Raw genomic sequence first — 20,514 nt, forward strand, 5'->3', positions numbered from 1 at the left:
CAAGCTTCTTGAGTGCCTGCTTTCATTCAGCAAATTTTTAATAAGCACTGTTATCCTTATGAGATTCCTATGATTTATAGCCACCTCCAAAATATTTTTTTCTTAATCTTTCTATGTCACTCCCTCATCAAAAAGCTCTGTTGTTCTTTGTTTTTAATTGAAAAGGATACAGATTAAACCTTCTGAGCTTACCTAGGGAATAAAAAACAAATTGGTTATGGCAATTAATTGAAAATATGGTACTTTCAGGATACTCTAGAAAGAACATAATCTTACAGTTGAGGAAATTGAGATTCAAAACCAAAAAGAGAGTCTAAAGCCTAGTCTAAGCATTCAGTCATTGAGCAATCATTGTGTCTCAGGCATTGAGCTAGGCACTAGAGATACAAGGTTAAATAAGACAGACTATGTTTCTATCAGTTCACTGTATATAAGGGAAAGACTATAATATACTGTGATATAGAAGCATTTGATATTTGACTTGGCTATTTGAAATAGCCATGAGAATTTATATACCTCAGCAAAAGTTATGTGCTTTTTTAAACTAAAAAAAAATCCAATACAGATGATAAGGTGTTTAAAAAAGACATTTTACAATATTAATATTAAGATGTTTTCAGAAATATGTGGGATATAACTACATAGATGACAGCTTCTTCTGACTCCTTTACATTAATATAGTGAAGTACATAAATGCTATGTGTGAAGTCATGTTGATATGGACAGAAAAGTTACCTGACATGGGATTAATTCCATGGTGTTTCTCAAAACCATGTTACTGGAAAGGTCTTATTTGGCCACTAGAGATAGAAGTAAGGGTTCTTACGAATCACATGAATCACAATTACTTCAATTGCTTCTTAAGATAGAAATTAATAACCCTGGAATGGGCCCCAAGAATTTGCATTTCAGACAAACTCCCAGGAGATACTGATGTTCTTAATCTAGGGACCATATTTCAAAATTCATTAAATGTTCTAGAGAGAACCACAGATTTTTCTGTATGTCTCTCTACAAAAAAAAAAATAAAGAAAGCACACAAATTTTCTCTTGTCTTTGTAAACCTCTCTAAAATATAATAAAATCTTCTAATCTAGCAATTCCAGATTTCTAGATTTAATGACCAAGGGTAAGGGGATTACATATATTGTCTAACTTAAGGAATTACTTTAGAAAGTCAGACTCTGAATCTTTCTGCATTGATTCATAGCCACCAAAATTGTCTAAAGTTAGTAGTCTGTAAATCTTGGTGTTCACAATCCCCTAATATAAAATCCAACTTTAAAATTAGACTCTGTCCCTGACTGAGTTGCTTCCTGCTGTTGTGGGAGATATTCCCACCCCCTATTCATTCTTCACTTCTTCCCATTAAAGCTGTTACACACAGGGAACTTTCATTGGCATCTGAATATGTGTTCCCTAGAGAAAGTCATATCAGAGCAAGGATTGGCAGACCAGCCACGACTCTGTCCTCTGTTGCTCTTGACGACCCTTTCCTGGCTTCATAGATTCCTCTGTACCAGTCAGAGGCACCGAGACACTTTCGTGTAGCTGTGTGATGAGAAAAAGATCCTCACTTCCCTATTGGTTGTTTTTAGACAAGTACTATCAATGTGTATTTTGGAGGCCTTCTGAAAAAATGTACATAAGAAACACATATCTGAGATGATTGGGATGGGGTATGAAGAGGGAAATGGGGACAAAAACCATGAGAAGGGGTATCAATGTGTGAGAAGTAATGCACTTAATACCTGGCAAATATAACTAACCCCTCTATACATTATCCTGACAATAAAAAAAATAACAAAAAATATACAGATTGGTTAGTAAACTTACAATGAAATAGCCATGAGAATATATATATCTCAGCAAATGTTATATGCTTCTTTAAACTAAAAAATAGAATGCAAATTATAAAATGTTTAAAAAGACATTTTACAATATTAATAAAAAGACATTTTCAGAAATATGTGGGCTATAACTACATAGATGATAACTTCTTCCAATTCTTTTACATTAATATAGTGAAATACATAAATGCTATATTATAAATACATAATTCCTACATCACACTAAGGACTAAAGCATTTTATATAGAAATCTACTTTTACATATATATGTATTTTTATATCTATATTTTTCAGAAATGTGATTTTTTGTATATTTATCCAGATATGAGAATCAAGAAAGTAACCAAGACATGTGAAAGGGTATCAATGTATGTGAATTAATGCACCTTCTATCTGGCAAATATCATGTAATCCTTTTATTAATTACAATAAAAATATTAAAAAAAAAGAAAGTAGGAAAAGGCAAGTCAGTATCAAGCCTTCATTCTAACCACATACTTGTTCTAACAGTCATTCAATAAACCATTACTAGCAAAGAGGTGGATGACTAATGTAACTCGATATATATATATATATATATATATATATATATATATATATATACACACACACATATATATCCTTGTTAAAGTTTTTCTGGACTCTCCACAATACTTTCTTGTCCAAAGGAATGATTTATTGTCTTATGATCATCATAATGATATGACATAATGTTCAAGTTTCAATGAAAATTTAGAATATTCAGGATACGAAACCAATGACAGCAGATTAACCGTCTTCCTAGGTAACTACAGTAAACAATACAAATGGCAAAAGAAAAACCAGAAAAGGAGAAATGGATAGGCATTAGGGCCCCATTGAAATACTAAATAAAACCCATTACTCAATTATGGAAACTGACTTGTTTAGGAACTAATCAATAATTCTCTTTCATTTAGAGTCCCATTAACATTCCTTGTTTTCCGGCAATGTTTTTCAAAGCCAGTCCATATTGATATTCATCATTATTTACCTAAAATTTCAATATACATGTAAGATAGCTATAAATACTTACTTATGAATGCCTAAATTTGATACTCTACTGATTTGAAAGCACATAGAAATTTGTGTAATAATACTAAAATAGATATGACCATAAGGAAACATTTTTAATTAATGAAGCCTTTTTTGTGAAGAGAGGAAAGCTTACCTAATCTCTGAGAAGGTTGAGATATTTGCATGATATTAGGGTAAATTTTAGGACTAAATGTAAAATCTCTAGAGAAGGTATGGGAAGAAATGACTTGAGATTTCCTGTGAATTTTTGTTATGGTTTGATGATAAATACCACAGAAATATTCTTTGTCAGTGTGTTTTGGCAGTTTTTCCAAGAAGACTAGGGAGTGAAGAGGATTACAGAAAGAATAAAAATGAGGTTGATTTTATACTACAAAAATGCAGTAGGGAATTCTGAACTTTCTAGCAAATTTCCTATCACATTCCTGAGTCCATTACATAATATTATAAAATATTTGTAAAAACAAAGCTCAAACTTTCAACTATAATCAAAATTTTATTCTTCCCAACAATTTTTAAAGGAAGTAAAATTAAAAGCCATCATTTGTTCCAGTACTAAACAGAGAAATTTTGGTTTTCAGAGACAAAATACAACTCAGCTTTAAGTAGGAAAGGAATTATCTTGGTTTGCAGACCAGGGAGGGTAAACAACACAGCCACTGGAAGGTGAAGCTTGGTCTCCATAACAGTCAGAAATGGACTGGCAGGATGTGACATCTAATGTGCTTTATTTTCTTGCTATATCTTTTCCCTTTTATAGATGAAAAATGCCAGTTTCTTCATCGTATATCTTGTAGCTGCAGTTGTTGAATGGGAAAAATAATGGCTTAATACTCATCTTAGAAGATCCATTGGCCATTCATGACCTAATCAATGGTTTGACTAGAAAATAAAGGACTACCATGGCTTATTGCAAATGAACTGTGGCTAGGGGCCATCCTCAAACATATTAGTTTCCTTGGATGCCTAAAGACTTGGCAATAGAGGGACCAGGAGTTTGGCCTAGTGGTAGAGTGCTTGCCTAGCATGCATGAAGACCCAGATTCAATTCCTTGGTACCTTGGTGCTGAGGCTCAAGTGGTAGAGTTCTAGCCCTGAGAAAATCCAAGGACAGAACTCAGGTCCTGAGCTTAAGCCCAGGACTGGCAAAAAAAAAAAAAAAAAGACTTGGCAATAGAATGGAGAGCTATTTCTAGGCAAAGGAAATGTCCTGATGGGCAGAAAAACTCTGTTACTCATGCCCATAATAAAAAAGAATCACTCCTTGGGAAAAACTGCATTATATTTATGGGGATTTAGGGTCATCATGACCTAGTTCATGTAGTTTTATTCTAACTCACTTTAAGTGAGTCTAGATATGTACTATTGTATTGTTTGATATATATTTTCAGTATTGTATCTATACCAAATGAAGAAAAATAATTGATGGAATCAATTTTGATAGTATCTTCGTGGATGCTCTTTTGGATATTCTGCTTATCCGTGGTTCTCATGTTCATTTACTAACTCACAGTATCCCATTTAACTGAGTATGGGCGCAAGCCCAACTCAATGCCTACTTTACTAAAAGTCCTCTACATCAAAATTAGTGTTAAAGGCAAAATTTGCTCCACATTTACTCCATAAATAATTCTTGAGAGACTACTAGTTTCTAGACAAAATGCTCAGTGTTCACTCACAAAAATGATTGAAGATTATTCTTAAATAGAACACATGATTTGATGTCTTCTGTACCCATCTCATTTGACATAAAAATATAGCAAAGTGCAATTTGATCTGGTATTTGAATTGCCTATCCAAACACCAAAACTATCTCTAGATGTAGCTTAGATTGCCTATCAAGAAAAAAATCAGAATTTTATTCTCTTTTAAGCCCAAAGACTATTAATGCAAATCCAATTGAATTTGCATTTGATTACATTTCAGATGGAAACATTCATATGCAAATGAAAATTCATGCGAAGATAGCCAGATAATTCAAATAATTGCTGAAATATCAAGATAAAATTAGGATACTAAATGTACATCCATCCATGTTTACAGGGTTACACTGAGGTCATTAAGTGAGATAATGTTCTTGAAAAGCTTAAGTAAATCATGTCTTAAGCATTTGGTGACCTTTTAGTAGGTGTGAGTTCAGAAAGTAGCTATGACTTTCAAATATCTGTGTTGCAAATACTGTGACTTTCAACTGTCATACTATTGAAAAATATGTTGGTTCCTGGTAAAATCAGTTAATTTGTTCAAAAACATTTATCTTTCATCTACCTTTTCGCATCATTAAAAGCAAAAGTGGTTTTTATTTTTTGGTAGATATGAGATTATGTAGATGATTTAAAACAATACACAAATAGTTAATTTAAGTTGGCAGTTTCCACATATTCCCTAGGGACTCGGTGATGCAAATTCAACATTATCAAAGTCACCAGCAATCAAGTATCCTTTTGAAAACACGCATGGCATTGTGAATTTAGCAGTAGAAACTCAATCTTACCTAATTCCTCTATTCATCTATTAGATTTAGCTAAGAAAAGATTTAAGCATAATTTCAAGGAATGACCTCTTAATCCATTATGCACGTTCCAAACCTATATTCCAAGGAAATACATGTCTTGAAACTGCTGTTCTTGTCAAACTTAACAGAAGTTGGAGTGACTAAAAGAATTCAATATAGTTATCATCTAGGTCCAAAGATATATTTAACCTCCTCATATTCCTTTTATTTGTTCTCATTTTTCATCTATACTTTCAATTTCTTTTACAATTCTAGTGTTCCCTGTTTTGGTGGGTGTCACTAAGTCCATTAAACTACAAACTTGTAAACTTGAAGGAGATATATGAGCATCTCTCCCTTCACACATCTAATTATTCCTGAAGACTCAGGAATTTACTTTCTTAAATATCTTTCAAATCTAGCCAGTTCTCCTCATCTCCATCACCAATTCCCAGTCTTCCAGCTGTTCAAGGCAGGAGTCTACTAGCCTACATTTGTGTAGAATTCATTTGTCTCTTTCTCCAATCCCCATTAAACTATAATTAAATTGTCATTACAAATGGCCATCATTTCACTGCATCCAGCCAGCCATGTTCCTTGCTTCTAATATTAGAATTAAAAGTTTATTAAAAAAAATTTTTTTGTCCACCATGGGGTTTGACCTCTGGGCCTGAGTACTGTTCCTGAGCTCTTTACATAGCTACTGCCCAACCCCTTGAGCCACAATGCCACTTCCAGTTTTCTAGTGGTTAATTGGAGGTAAGAGGCTCACCAACTTTAATATATGGGCTTGCTTTGAACCTTGATCCTCAAATCTCAGCCTCTTTTTGAGATCATATCAATTGAAATCATCTATCTTATTTCCTGAAAGATGAGACTAGATCTGCTCTTTGCAGAGCTAAACATACTAGACATTCAATATATACAAGTTGACTTAATAGGAGGTTCATTTTCTAGTCTTTTCATCTAAAACATACCAGTTTTCAATCACATAGGTAAATAACAACAAAGAAAGAAAGAAAAGTAAAACCAACTCACATGCACTAATATCACCCTGGTACAATTTTCCAAAGAGAATTAATATGGAAAATATTTTAGCACTCTGGAAAAGACAGTAAAATAAAAACTCCAATGGAACCAAAGATAACTTTAAAATTATGATTGGATTTTACCAGTATGGTACTAGCAAAGCATTTTTTCACCCTATTATAATAGAGAATAATCTTAACAGTTACCCTCTCAGTTCTGTCTCATTCAAACAAAATGTTTATTTGGAATATTTAAGCCACAGCTAACATCAGGAACATATCTAGAGTTTTCAAGTATGCAATGTCTGGTGACACAAGTTGCTAAAATTGGTTTACAACTATTGTGCATTTTATGGGAATAAATTTGTAATTTAAAAGTTAAAATCATACCCAGATCACACAGCAACATTGACAGTTTCTTAACACCCTCTGTCACTTTCAGTTTTATTTCTATCAGCTGTGAGCTCTATTTTGTTTTCAAGCAACTTTAAAATGAAGAACTAAACACCAAAACTACAGAAAAAAAATAAACTTTCATGTCCTAATTCTTTAAAATAATTCTGTTAACTCAGAATATCTTTACTTTCACCTTGAACATCAGACTATATAAACCTGGCTTGGTAAGATATTCAGACAGATGAGGGCTAAAAGCTTGTATTTAGCCACCAGATGGATCTAAGGTCAAGGACATTAAGGTCAATGGACAGTTAAAATTTTTTTAAATTTTATTTTACTGTCAGGGTGATGTATAGAGGGGTTACAGTTACATTTGTAAGGTAGTGAGTACATTACTTCTTGAACATTGTTACCTATTGTCATGTTATTCTCCCACTTTCCCTCCCCCCCAAGTTGTAAAGTTCATTTCCAACAGATTGTCTGTGAATGTCACTGTTACATTGGTTCACCCTTTGTCCTTTGTCAGTTGACAGTTAAAAATTTAAATATACTTTCCTTAAGAGAAAAAGAGAAGCTTACACAAACTATTAAAGTAACGTGGGTTTTCTATGATCTCTTATGTTTTCCAGGATTTAGAATACTGGTACACTTTTTTAAAAAAATGAACCTTTAAGCCAATATTTTAATTTTTCTTTCATTTGTAATTCTAAGGGGAAAAAAGTGTCAATTTAACTTCAGGCAAAATTTCTCCTTTTGGTTTATGAGATAGGAATTTAATCTGCTCTTGGTCATGTTCTCTGCTTCTTCCAAACTAACCAGGTATTTTATCATCTTGGAGAAAGTTAACCTTTGTTAACCAAACAGTAATCTATATAGGCAGAGGTTCCAAAGAAGACTCTGGAAAGACCTTTCCTTTTTTGTGTGATTTCAGTTAAGAATGCAAATTGCACATCAGACTTTGAGGAATATTTTGCCAAAAGAAAACTGGAGGAACGCGATGGCCATGCAGTCAGCATCGAAGAGTACCTTCAGCGCAGTGACACAGCCATTATTTACCCAGAAGCCCCTGAGGAGCTGTCTCGCCTTGGCACACCAGAGGCCAATGGGCAAGAAGAAAATGGTGAGGCTGTAATTCATTTTTAGCCACTACACTGACCTCTGCAGCTGTTACAATTACAAATGCACTACATGCCTGGGTGTTTACCTTAAAATTTGAAGAACAGCTGCAGAGGCATGGAATTTCATGAGCAAAGATTAGAACTGTAATTTTAGGGTATTGTGAAATTTTTTTGTCAGCAAATTTGTGTCATTTGTACATCCAATAAAGACAGAGAACAATTAGATCCCATTTCTAAGAGATAAAAATATCTAATTTTATTCTGATCTTTCTGAAATATTTTACTTTTGAGGGAAAAAAAAAGTTTCAGGATACTGACCTTCACCTTTTGTCTTTTTCTCTATTGATACCTGAAAGTGTCTTCTCTCTGTAATTCCACCAGGAACATAGGTCCCCAAGATTTAGAGGAAGTGTCAGTCATCATGAGAATTTTCTCATTTATCAGCTGTTTAAATCCCCCTCCCCACCACCACCACATACATAGCCTCCAAAATAAGAAAGCTCGAGTAATTAATTAAACTTCCAGCACAGTGTGAGCTGATTCTGACAAGTCTGTCCTGGGTGTGCAAGGGGAATGTGTGGCTGGTGCAATGATGGCACTGTGGTGGTGCAGATTTCAGTGATTCCTGTCATACCATCCCGGGCAGTCAGCCCATTAGCTGCCATTGATTTACTGACCTTTTGGCCCGCTTCTCTCTTTCTCATCTCTGGGCTACAGACCTGCCACCTGGAACTCCAGATGCTTTTGCCCAACTGCTGACCTGCCCCTACTGCGACCGGGGCTACAAGCGCTTGACATCACTGAAGGAGCACATCAAGTACCGCCATGAGAAGAATGAGGAGAACTTTTCCTGCCCTCTTTGTAGCTACACGTTTGCCTACCGCACCCAGCTCGAGCGGCATATGGTGACGCACAAGCCAGGGACAGATCAGGTGGGGGGGTGGTTTTAAGTGATTTCTTTCTATAATAACCCCTTAGAGAAACGATATTGCTTTGATTGGCAATCATTATTAATTTTTCATGGCATTTTGAAGATGCAGATCTTTTAATGGTAATAGCTTTAATTGAGGTCTAAATGATTTTTTGATGGTCTCTTCTAATATGATTTAATAGTCTTATGTTCACGATCGAATGAGTGTGTTAATTTCTAATTTAGAAATTTTATTTGCACTTTAACTTGACTTTAGTTTCATTTTTATGTTCCGCAAAAAGTGAATGAAATTGTTGCATTTTAATTATACATTATTAAACATCTCGGCAATTTTAATTCTATTTTTCACCTACTTTGGCTTAGAAGTGTTTTTTTTTTTTCATATAGACTCGAAGTCATAGTAAAAAAAAGTGTCCATCTCTTTTGTTGATGATACAACACTTTCCATTACTTAGAGTAGTTTTACAACCTGCTACTAGTTTATAATTTTAATTATTTTAAGAGAGATGAAAGTCATATAAAGTGAATGTGTATATATGCATAATGAATTGGATTACTACTAATATGTTATAATAATCACTTTCTGATACACATATTTGTAACTAACTGTTAAAAATACTTCTTTTTGACTTACTGGTCTTAAAAATAAAAATTTTGTCTTGAACAGGTAAGCATAGCCTCTTAAATCTTTAAATCCTTAAAATAATTGAATAGGATTGATTCACAGCATCCCTTAAATGTTTTAACAGACTGCTCTTTCTATTCTCCTGGGAGAACTGACTCTGCAAATTGATATTATGATGTGTTTGAATGGTAACAGAAATGGTCTGTCATAAGTCACAATAACTGACCCTACATATCTGAAATTGTCTTATACTCTGTTTTCAAAATGATTGAATATGATTTTGCATTTGAAACTCTGATATTTTTGCATGTAGGACTTATTAACTTTGACTATGAAAAAGAATAAGCAAACAATCAAATAATTTCAAAAAGGAACATATTAGTAGTAAAAGTTCCATCAATGGACCTTTACAATTTAAAAAAATATCTCATATGAATCATTTTATTTATTTCTGATTGCACTTGTCACCTGAATCTCTCAACGATCAGTTATAAAAATACATTTATAGTGTGGGACTTATGTAACAGTTTCTTACCTTGTGTTTCTATCCACAAAAAGTCTAAGGGAAAAAAAAGGAGGGCCTAGATATTTATCTAGCATAACTGCTTTAAATTTCACATGCAGAAGTGTGATTGTGTTGGCGCATTATGAATGGTAGCTTTGGTGTTGAAAAGTCCCCTCATTTGCTCATGGCATTTACAATTAGTAAATTAAAATGATTGTATCATATTAACAGTGGCACAACTAAAGTTTATAGTAGTCCTCTGAGGGCTGTGGGGGGAGACAAAGCAGCTGTTGCTGTTTGTTTATGCAACTCAGCAACATATGAGCACTGGTCCCTCAATGGCGCTCTGCGGGCTGGGCTCCGCTTGATCTTTGAAGGTTGCTGCTGTTTGAACAAACCTCCCTGTGTCCCATGCAACACCATCTGTCTCACTAGGAATGTGGGAAGATTCAGCACACCCTAGCAGTTGTCATACCGTGTCTGTGCTGTCTTTTTGCAAAGGGCTTTTGTGTCATTGCTGCTTGAAAAAGACTGACCTCCTACCTTGAGCATCCAGAGTAGAGGACTGTATTTTTTTTTTCTTCAGAATTCTGTCACACTGCCATATATATATATGTGTGTGTGTGTGTGTGAGTGTGTATATATATATATATATATATATATAAAACCTTGTTCAAAAAAGGTCAGCTGTGTTTGATTATATCTTTGCTGCTTTTAACTTGCCTTTTCAGCAAAGTATTTCCCCCCTTTTAGTTCCTACTCCCTTGCACACTATTAAAAAGGAAAATAAAAAGTTGTTGAAGTCTCTCCTATTGGCCTGTGATAAAACTACTCAAGCAGCTATAGCCCAAGATGTTGTCTCTTTATTTTGATAATGAATCAAATCTGATGATATTCAGCTCCTCAGGAAAATAGAGTTTACATGTGCCACTAGCACAATGAGTGGAATATTTACACATGAGTACCACATAATGAAATATTTACAGTCAAGTGCTTTTGTTTTTGTTTGTGTTTTTGACTTGAGGATTTTTTTTCCACTTTCTTGTATTTCAGTTTGCTCCAGACAATTATTTTTTTTCTTAATGGAACAGCTACATTCTATTACAGAATCTTTAGATTTTAGATCCATCATTAGACCCAAAAAACCCACAAACATCTTTACAATTAGACTATCTCTTCTCAGGGGTCACCGAAACATTTTGGAAGAGAGACAACAGGAATAATTGTAAAGCAGTTGTTAAATGCACATGTGAAAGCACTTTTTTTTATTAGTTTCAATTTTATTGCCAACATTATCACTTTTATTGCAACTCTGAAAGACTGGATAGATAAATAAGCATGTGCTCAAATCTTTAGCCTATCTGAAAAAAATAGAAGCCTTCTAAAATATTCGTAACAAACTTTCTTTGTTCCTTTTGCATAAAACTAATATCAGTCTCTCTCCTTTCCTAGCACCAAATGCTCACCCAAGGAGCAGGTAATCGCAAGTTCAAATGTACAGAATGTGGCAAAGCCTTCAAATATAAACACCATCTGAAAGAACACCTGCGAATTCATAGTGGTGAGTAACAGAAAAGGGTGCAGGCACTCATGTTTGCATTTTGTTTAATTAGAGAAGTTTTAAAGGTTGTTTAAAATGCACAGTATTGTTTGGAGCCATTTTCGAACCATCCATTCATTTCACAGAGTATGTGTGCCTTTATCAGTGTTATAGTACTTCTCAAAGCACTGTCTTATAAAAAGAAGAGGCTCTTTGCCCTTCTTAAACTTATCACAAAGGCTCTGATTTATTAACAAATCTGGTGGATTTATATATTTTTGACCTACAGAAGTTTGAATAGGAATTTCAGTTGGTAATTCATTTTTGATACCTGTAATAGAAAAAGGAGAATAATTTTAGCTAAGAGGCTATATGTGATAGATCTTCCTTGGTCCCTGAGAGCTGTGAATCATGGTACAGTATCGTACCACTGAGTTTTCTTTTCTATAGCAAGGCTGATCGCTCTGCCAAGCATTTTATTACCAAATCAGGTGCTATTCAAAGAACTAGTTGAATTGGTAGAATCAATGGAATCTCCACAGAGTTGATTAAAGCCATGGCTATACTTTCCTTTAAATACTGTGACATCTTTATTGTGCTATTGACCACACATTAATCTGACCTTCTGTTTAAATAAGAGGCTGCTGATTGCATGGCAAGATTTGGGAATCTTAGCTGAAAAAGGCCTGAGATAGCCTTCACCCTCCACTGCTAACATCTTGAATTATGTCCTCCCAGGGTAGATAAGGCCCAGAAACAGTTATGGTCACATAATTCTAACTTAAGCACCTACTGTGTAGATATCCTCCCATTGGGTTCCTTTCATTTGATGTCCTCAGATTCTTGCCTTGGCAGACAAGGGCAATTATTATTTGATAAAAAGAAGAAATGTAATGTTAAGTTTAATTATCATTTCAGGTGAAAAACCTTATGAGTGCCCAAACTGCAAGAAGCGCTTCTCCCATTCTGGTTCCTACAGTTCACACATCAGCAGCAAGAAATGTATTGGTTTGATCTCAGTAAATGGACGAATGAGAAACAATATCAAGACAGGTTCTTCCCCTAATTCCGTTTCTTCTTCTCCTACCAATTCAGCGATTACTCAGTTAAGAAACAAGCTGGAGAATGGAAAACCACTTAGTATGTCTGAACAAACAGGCTTACTTAAAATCAAAACAGAACCACTAGATTTCAATGACTATAAAGTCCTTATGGCCACACATGGGTTTAGTGGCACTAGTCCCTTTATGAATGGTGGGCTTGGAGCCACTAGCCCTCTAGGAGTTCACCCATCAGCTCAGAGTCCAATGCAGCACTTAGGTGTAGGGATGGAAGCCCCTTTACTTGGATTTCCCACGATGAATAGTAATTTAAGTGAGGTACAAAAGGTTCTACAGATTGTGGACAATACAGTTTCCAGGCAAAAGATGGACTGCAAGGCTGAAGAGATTTCAAAGTTGAAAGGTTATCACATGAAGGATCCATGCTCTCAACCAGAAGAACAAGGAGTTACTTCTCCTAATATTCCACCTGTTGGTCTTCCAGTAGTAAGTCATAATGGTGCCACTAAAAGTATTATTGACTATACCTTAGAAAAAGTCAACGAAGCCAAAGCTTGCCTCCAGAGCTTGACTACTGACTCGAGGAGACAGATAAGTAACATAAAGAAGGAGAAGCTACGTACTTTGATAGATTTGGTCACCGATGATAAAATGATTGAGAACCACAACATAGCCACTCCATTTTCATGCCAGTTCTGTAAAGAAAGCTTTCCTGGCCCCATTCCTTTACATCAGCATGAACGTTACCTTTGTAAGATGAATGAAGAAATCAAGGCAGTCCTGCAACCTCATGAAAACATAGTCCCCAACAAAGCCGGAGTTTTTGTTGATAATAAAGCCCTCCTCTTGTCTTCAGTACTTTCTGAGAAAGGACTGACAAGCCCAATCAACCCATACAAGGACCACATGTCTGTACTCAAAGCATACTATGCTATGAACATGGAGCCCAACTCTGATGAACTGCTGAAAATTTCCATTGCTGTGGGCCTTCCTCAGGAATTTGTGAAGGAATGGTTTGAGCAACGAAAAGTCTACCAGTATTCAAATTCCAGGTCCCCATCACTGGAAAGGAACTCGAAGCCGTTAGTTCCCAACAATAACCCTCCCACAAAAGACTCTTTGTTACCCAGGTCTCCTGTTAAACCTATGGACTCCATAACGTCACCATCCATTGCGGAACTTCACAACAGTGTTACGAATTGTGATCCTCCACTCAGGCTAACAAAACCTTCCCACTTTACCAATATTAAGCAAGTTGAAAAATTGGACCACTCAAGGAGTAATACTCCTTCTCCTTTAAATCTTTCCTCCACATCTTCTAAAAACTCCCACAGTAGTTCATACACTCCAAACAGCTTCTCTTCTGAGGAGCTCCAGGCTGAGCCTTTGGACTTGTCATTACCAAAACAAATGAAAGAACCCAAAAGTATTATAGCCACAAAGAACAAAACAAAAGCTAGTAGCATAAATTTAGACCATAACAGTGTTTCTTCATCATCTGAAAACTCAGATGAACCTCTAAACTTGACTTTTATCAAGAAGGAGTTTTCAAATTCAAGTAATATGGACAACAAAAGCACTAACCCAATGTTCAGCATGAACCCATTTAGTGCTAAACCTTTATACACAGCTCTTCCACCACAAAGCGCATTTCCCCCTGCCACTTTTATGCCACCAGTCCAGACCAGTATTCCTGGACTACGACCATACCCAGGACTGGATCAGATGAGCTTCCTACCACATATGGCCTATACGTACCCAACTGGAGCAGCTACCTTTGCTGATATGCAACAGAGAAGAAAGTACCAGCGAAAACAAGGATTTCAGGTAACAAGATATGTCTCTATACACTGAAGAAAGGCAACAAAAATTATATAGTTAGATGAAGATATAATTCCACAGTAGAACACTTGCCTAGCATGTGAGGCCCTGGGTTCAGTTCTTTCCATAACACATACACACACACAATGATACAGATTATGTACCCAAAGGAAAAAAACAAAGCTTAGAAAAAAATAAATGTTTTTGCTGCTCTTGTTTGTTAAACAAATCTGAAACTGTGATTGGCTTAGAAAAAATATATATATAGAAACTCCTTGAGAGGATAAGGTAGGTAAGAGAGTTACTAATTAAAGGCCAGTCTAGACAACATAGTAAGACTCCTTCTAAAAAAGAAATAATAGAGAAGACATTTATTGTTTAGATTTATTTAGATTGATTCATGTACTTTTTAAATTCTTTTTTATATTTATATTATAAAGGTGATGTACAGAAGGGTTACAATTACATAAGTCAAGCAATGAATACATTCTTTTGAACAGGGTCACCTCTTCCCTGGTTTTCCCTGTTTTTCCATCTTGAACACCCATCCAGATTTTCAGTGTCTAGGGAGCATCACTTCTGTGATCCATGTACTTTTAAGATCAAACATCAATATCAATAGTCGGTAGGACTAACTTTGGTCTTGAGGTTCTAGAATATGTCATACGCCTTTAGAAATATAATTACCTTGCAAGTAATTACATATATAAATTATAATTGCATATGAAACTGCAAGGAATTACATATACACACATACATATACACTATGTATATACATATATATGCTGAAAATTTCCATTGCAGTATGTGTTTTATCTTATGGAGAATGTTTGTTTTGCAGAGTATTTTTAAAATATTTTATATGTCCCACATGGTTTCTTACCTAATTTTCAAAACTAGTGAATAATTTAGTGAATAATTTATGGCTTTTTGAATGCAAAAGCAGGTATTTTTTTAACATTATGCAGTATAATCTTTGTTTGCAAAATAGGAGCAGAAGTAGCAAGGCACCTCTGTAACAGCTGTTCCAGTATTCCAATTTACAGTACATCTGCCCTCTTTGTAAATGTATTTAAGCCTATTTAATCTTCTCTAATATTAATTAGTGCAAACGTAGTAAAAAAAAAGACCGAACTGTGGGTTAGCAAGTGGAAATGTATGTTATCATGCAAGTTTGCACTCCTTTGGATCAAGACAAAATAAATATCAAGAAATTTAATAATTTACTGATCCACATTCATTATTGCTCAATGCTGAAGGCTGTTTTAACATAGATAGAGCATTGGTAAAAAGTGTTATTAATATTCCCTATTTCAAATTAGAAAATTAAATATAAAAATATAGCTTGAGGCTTTTAGTTGGAAGACATACATTTAAATAGATTGCATAATAATAATATTTTGTACCTAAATATAAAATTCAATTAAAATGGGGTTTCTACATTACAGACTCATTCTAAAATAAAGTACAGTAGAAAAATGTACAGATTCTGATGCTTAATAATTCACACGGATTTTCCTGATATGAAAAAGATATTTTAAAATATTATTTTCCCACTTTCAGAGTTGGCAGTTCACTGCTCTGGAAAAAAAAATAACAACAAGCTTTACTGTCTAGGACAGAGAAGGTTTAAATTTTTGTTGAAATGTGAGAGCTTGTATATTGTTAAGGTTTAAAAAAAGGTTTTAACTAGCTTGATTAATAGGAAGCACTTTGAAGGGTCTCCAAATGTCAATCTATGCAAAGTTGTTTATTGGAAGCACAAAGAGAAGAGACTATGTTGAACTGTATGGTTATATCACAGGGAGAATTGCTTGATGGAGCACAAGACTACATGTCAGGCCTAGATGACATGACAGACTCCGATTCCTGTCTGTCTCGAAAGAAGATCAAGAAGACAGAGAGTGGCATGTATGCATGTGACTTATGTGACAAGACATTCCAGAAAAGCAGTTCCCTTCTGCGACATAAATACGAACACACAGGTATGAGTGACTTTGACTAGCTAGTTAGAGCTTCCCAGCCTGCTGTACATTTCATAATATTTAATGAGTACACTTGTGCAACATAAGATGTAGCATATGCTGATACCTTCAACAAGGAAGAAATAATGCTTTCGCATAGCTCGGTAGGACTTTTTTGTTGCTTGTTTACTAGATCATTCATGTGTTTATGAGTGTGCTTGTCTTCATATCCCCTGAAGTAATCTGTAAAACAAATATACATATTATATCAAGGAATATTTCAGTGACCAGAGCATGAAATGGAAAGAAACAAGTGAGTTCTTGAAAGAACATTCAACTTCTTAGCTTATGCTGAATCTAAGCATGTGAAAAATCTAATCATATCTGAACAATGATCACTTATTTTATCATCCAAACATAAGTAAATAATGGTTGGATAGTGATTTCGTTTGTTTATTATTTAATAAGTGAAAGTGTTAGTTCCAAAAAAGAAAATTAGCTCTTGACTTCACCCATATCTGGAAGATTGAAGTAAAACTTTCTATGTTTAATTTTTTTAAGTATGCATCGTTTATCAACAAAAATTATGAAGAGTTGACAAGCCAACAGCCCCATTCTTCCTGTAACTGAAGAGATGATGGGTTGATTTTTAACAAGAAAGTTGAAGTGCCATCATCCATGAGTCTAAAATGCTCTGTTGTGTCCCTTACCTCCTTGTTCCTCTCCTTGCCCCAGATAACTCAGCCTTTTCCTGTCACTAAATCCCTCTCTAGCTCTTTTTCCACTAAAATTCTGGCATAATGTATTGGCCAGGATGGGCAAAGGAAGAGTATAAGATTTGAAATAATTGAAGATACATAAACAAAGAAGGGAAATGTAGGAAAGCATCTCATAAACCAGGGAATCTAGCGCCTAACATTACATGAGAGGGGAAGAAGTTACCATTAATGCTTTGGTGGAAAATGTGATGATGAGGCCAGAGAGAGAAGGAAATGGAATTGTTGGTTATATGTCAACTGCTTGCAGATATAATGACCTTTATTGGTGATTGTAAACTATCCTCGGGAAGTATGTGTACTCATCCTCTTACCTTATTCCTCACTGGACATGTTCTGGAGACAGCACAAGTGAACAGGATAAGGCTGAGAGTTCGGAAATGATGGGAGAGTTTTATTACCACCAAAATGTAAAGGCGTTTGCAAAGATCACAAAGTTCATAAATAACTGTGCCCTTATGCCAACCAATTCAGTTTTCTTTTTTCTCAGCCATCTGTTATTCATTGTTATTATTTTAAAAGTTCAGTTAATGCCAAGACATGAGAAAGGGTATCAGTGTTTTTGAAGTAATGCACCTTCTATCTGGTGAATATTATGTAACCCTTCTATTAATTACAATAAAAATATATAAAAAACAAGGTTAAATTTTAAAAAGTTCAATTAATGATATGTTAAAAGTAAGCTAAATTGACTAGCAAACCTAGAAGGATTTTATACTTGCATGATATTTTTGAAACGTCAAAATTTGCCTACATGTGTCTTTTATTATAGATGTCTCTTTAGTGCCAAGTCTTATTTAAATACTTACAAAGTAAAGATATTTTCATATCTAAATTTACTTTCATTTTAATCAACCTCAAATATATTTTGTATTTCATTATTCAGCTACAATAGGCACCTCACTGAAGGCATCTTTCCCTCTCTGATTGGTCTTATATATGACCATATGCAAACTCTATCATTTACTACATGGTGAGTGTAAAACTTTTATCTTAGTGAGGGCTATCATTCATATTGACATCCAGTCAATATATTTATTTCCTCTAAATTAGATAGTCCATAAATGACACAGGTATACAGATAGTTATTTGAGAGACCCAAAAGTTGACAATCACTAAAATGTACAATTAATGTGAAAAAAATATATTGTTTTAGAAAGTTTAATATTCTGATCTTTTAAGATGTGGGAAATACTGCCCAGAAATATTGCCTTGCTATCCAGTAGTTTCTTTGAACTTGTGATTAATTATACTCCCATTGGCATCCCAGCTTGTCAAGTTTCCAGTGTGTTAACTTTTTGGTCTCTTGACCAAACATCCCATGACATTATTGTTGTCAGTGTATTAGGTTCCATCCAAATGAAGTTCTTCATGAATTTCTGTCACAATGATGTATGGAGAAATTTAGTCAATTTTTCCTATCCTAATTGGGCCCCAGAAGCCTTTTATTTATATTTATTTGTATTTATAAATACTATTTAAAAAAAGAACTGTCTTGGATTGATTGATTGTAAGACTGGAAAATGATGTTGAATTGTCATTTAGTTATTATACATTGGTTATGAATGTGTCACTGATAAATTATGTTTTTTGTGTCAACCTGCCATTTAACATATAGAATTGTTTCAATTAAGAAGGAATCTGAGCTATTTATTTCTGGGGTCTTCTACTCTTTTGACTTAACCTATTATAATTTCCTGGGCAGGTAAAAAAATCACAGTTTACATCAACTGATGTAAACTTCAGTTGGACTAATTGCCACAAACAAGCACTGTGAACTTGTTTTTTAAATCAAGAGATCATCAGTATACCACTAAAATTTAAAATTTAAATAAGTTTATTGAGTAATTGTGGTAGACATTAAAATACCTTACTTAGAAAATAAATAAAAGTGTTTTTACTTTTGAATATATAAAGTCTAACTTTTGAATAAATTACTAATCTCTTTTGTTTCTTGGGTATATGATAATTTTTTTTCAAACCACAAGCCCCTCATTATTTATTATTATTTATTTTTCTGTCAGTCATGGGGCTTGAACTCTGAGCCTGGGCACTGTCCCTGAGTTCTTCAATTCAAGGCTATACCACCCTATCCCTTGAGCCACAGCCCCACTTCCGGTTTTCTAGTGGTTAATTGAAGATAAATGTCTCATGGACTTTACTGCCTGGGCTAGCTTTGAACCTTGATCTTCAAATCTCAGCCTCCTTAGTAGCTAGGATTACAGGCATGAACTACAGTGCCCAGCTCTCATTTATTATTAACTTCAGTTTTTCATCTAGCTGTTGGATGACTCATGAACCTAGATAGTAAAGAAAAATTGGCCCTAAAAAGTTTTGATTCACTTACTATCAATTTGAATACCTTCCTTAATCTTGCTCATGTGGAAATCTAATTCTAGTATATCTTTGAAGTCAGTAAACCCATTAAAAAGATTAAAAAGAGATTAATATCTAAGTCAGCTCCTATTTAAATTGAATTTATTAAATACCACTGAAATGTCTGTTGTAGGACATTTAGAACAAGTACCTGTCAGAACTCCTACTCTTTCCTAAATTCTGTCTAGTGGATGGCGTCATAGCTGAACATTTTATTCCTTCAGGTTGTTAGTTTATACCTATGGCAGAATTAATTCTTTTATAAATATATTGTTTATTACTGAGTGAAATCTCTGTAAATTCATTGTAATCATGGAAGTGATAGGCTTAGCAAGCATTTCTCCAGCATTTCTAAGAGGTCTTGAAACTTGTATAGGAGAATGCATGGCTCTGTTTTGTCGCTTTGGAAAGAAGAGAGCCAGATTGACTGTAATGTTCTTTCATAGTTACTCACATATTCACTCTGTGAAGGGACCTAATTGATTGACCTTCTGTACTCCTGAGCTGATAAACATTATTATGTAAAAGAGGTTGCAAGATAATTCTGCTCAAGTACGCTACAGCACCAAGAAAAACTTCCTATACAAATTATCCTCTCTCCATTCAGATCCTTTACTTGTGTATACTCTACTACTAATGTATGCATCTTGCTCTAGAACTTGGGGAATGTTAGAGCATGTATTAATGACTATGAATAAAATAATCTGACATCAACTGAGTGCTTACTATGAAATCCTTGTACTAAATACTCTATTTACACTTTCCTGGTGGCCAGGCCACAAATTAGGTTCCCAAAGATCTTTATCTGCAAGTAACCTGATCCTCAGGGCAGTTAACATGGCTGAGACTGCACACATCAACTTCTAAAACATGGATTTAAACCTAGGCAATCATACTCCAGAGTTCACCTTCTTTTTAGAACACTACTAACCTGCCCAGTGGATGAATTACTACTGCTACAAGTATCTTTTCT

General features: G+C 34.6%; 1 protein-coding gene across 1 annotated transcript in view; it reads left to right on the forward strand.

The window, feature by feature from the left end:
- The window catches only part of Zeb2 (zinc finger E-box binding homeobox 2), a 44,146-nt gene that overhangs the window by 17,887 nt on the left and 5,745 nt on the right, over window positions 1-20,514 (forward strand). The window contains exons 3-7 of the mRNA XM_090342865.1: window positions 7,756-7,944; window positions 8,660-8,874; window positions 11,456-11,564; window positions 12,462-14,431; window positions 16,230-16,410. Coding sequence (XP_090198991.1) covers window positions 7,756-7,944; window positions 8,660-8,874; window positions 11,456-11,564; window positions 12,462-14,431; window positions 16,230-16,410 — 2,664 coding nt within the window. The remainder of the gene's footprint in view (window positions 1-7,755; window positions 7,945-8,659; window positions 8,875-11,455; window positions 11,565-12,461; window positions 14,432-16,229; window positions 16,411-20,514) is intronic.

The sequence above is a fragment of the Megascapheus bottae genome, chromosome 12, assembly GCF_031878675.1.
Source record: "Megascapheus bottae isolate mThoBot1 chromosome 12, mThoBot2.hap1, whole genome shotgun sequence".
In the NCBI taxonomy this organism is placed as follows: Eukaryota; Metazoa; Chordata; class Mammalia; order Rodentia; family Geomyidae; genus Megascapheus; species Megascapheus bottae.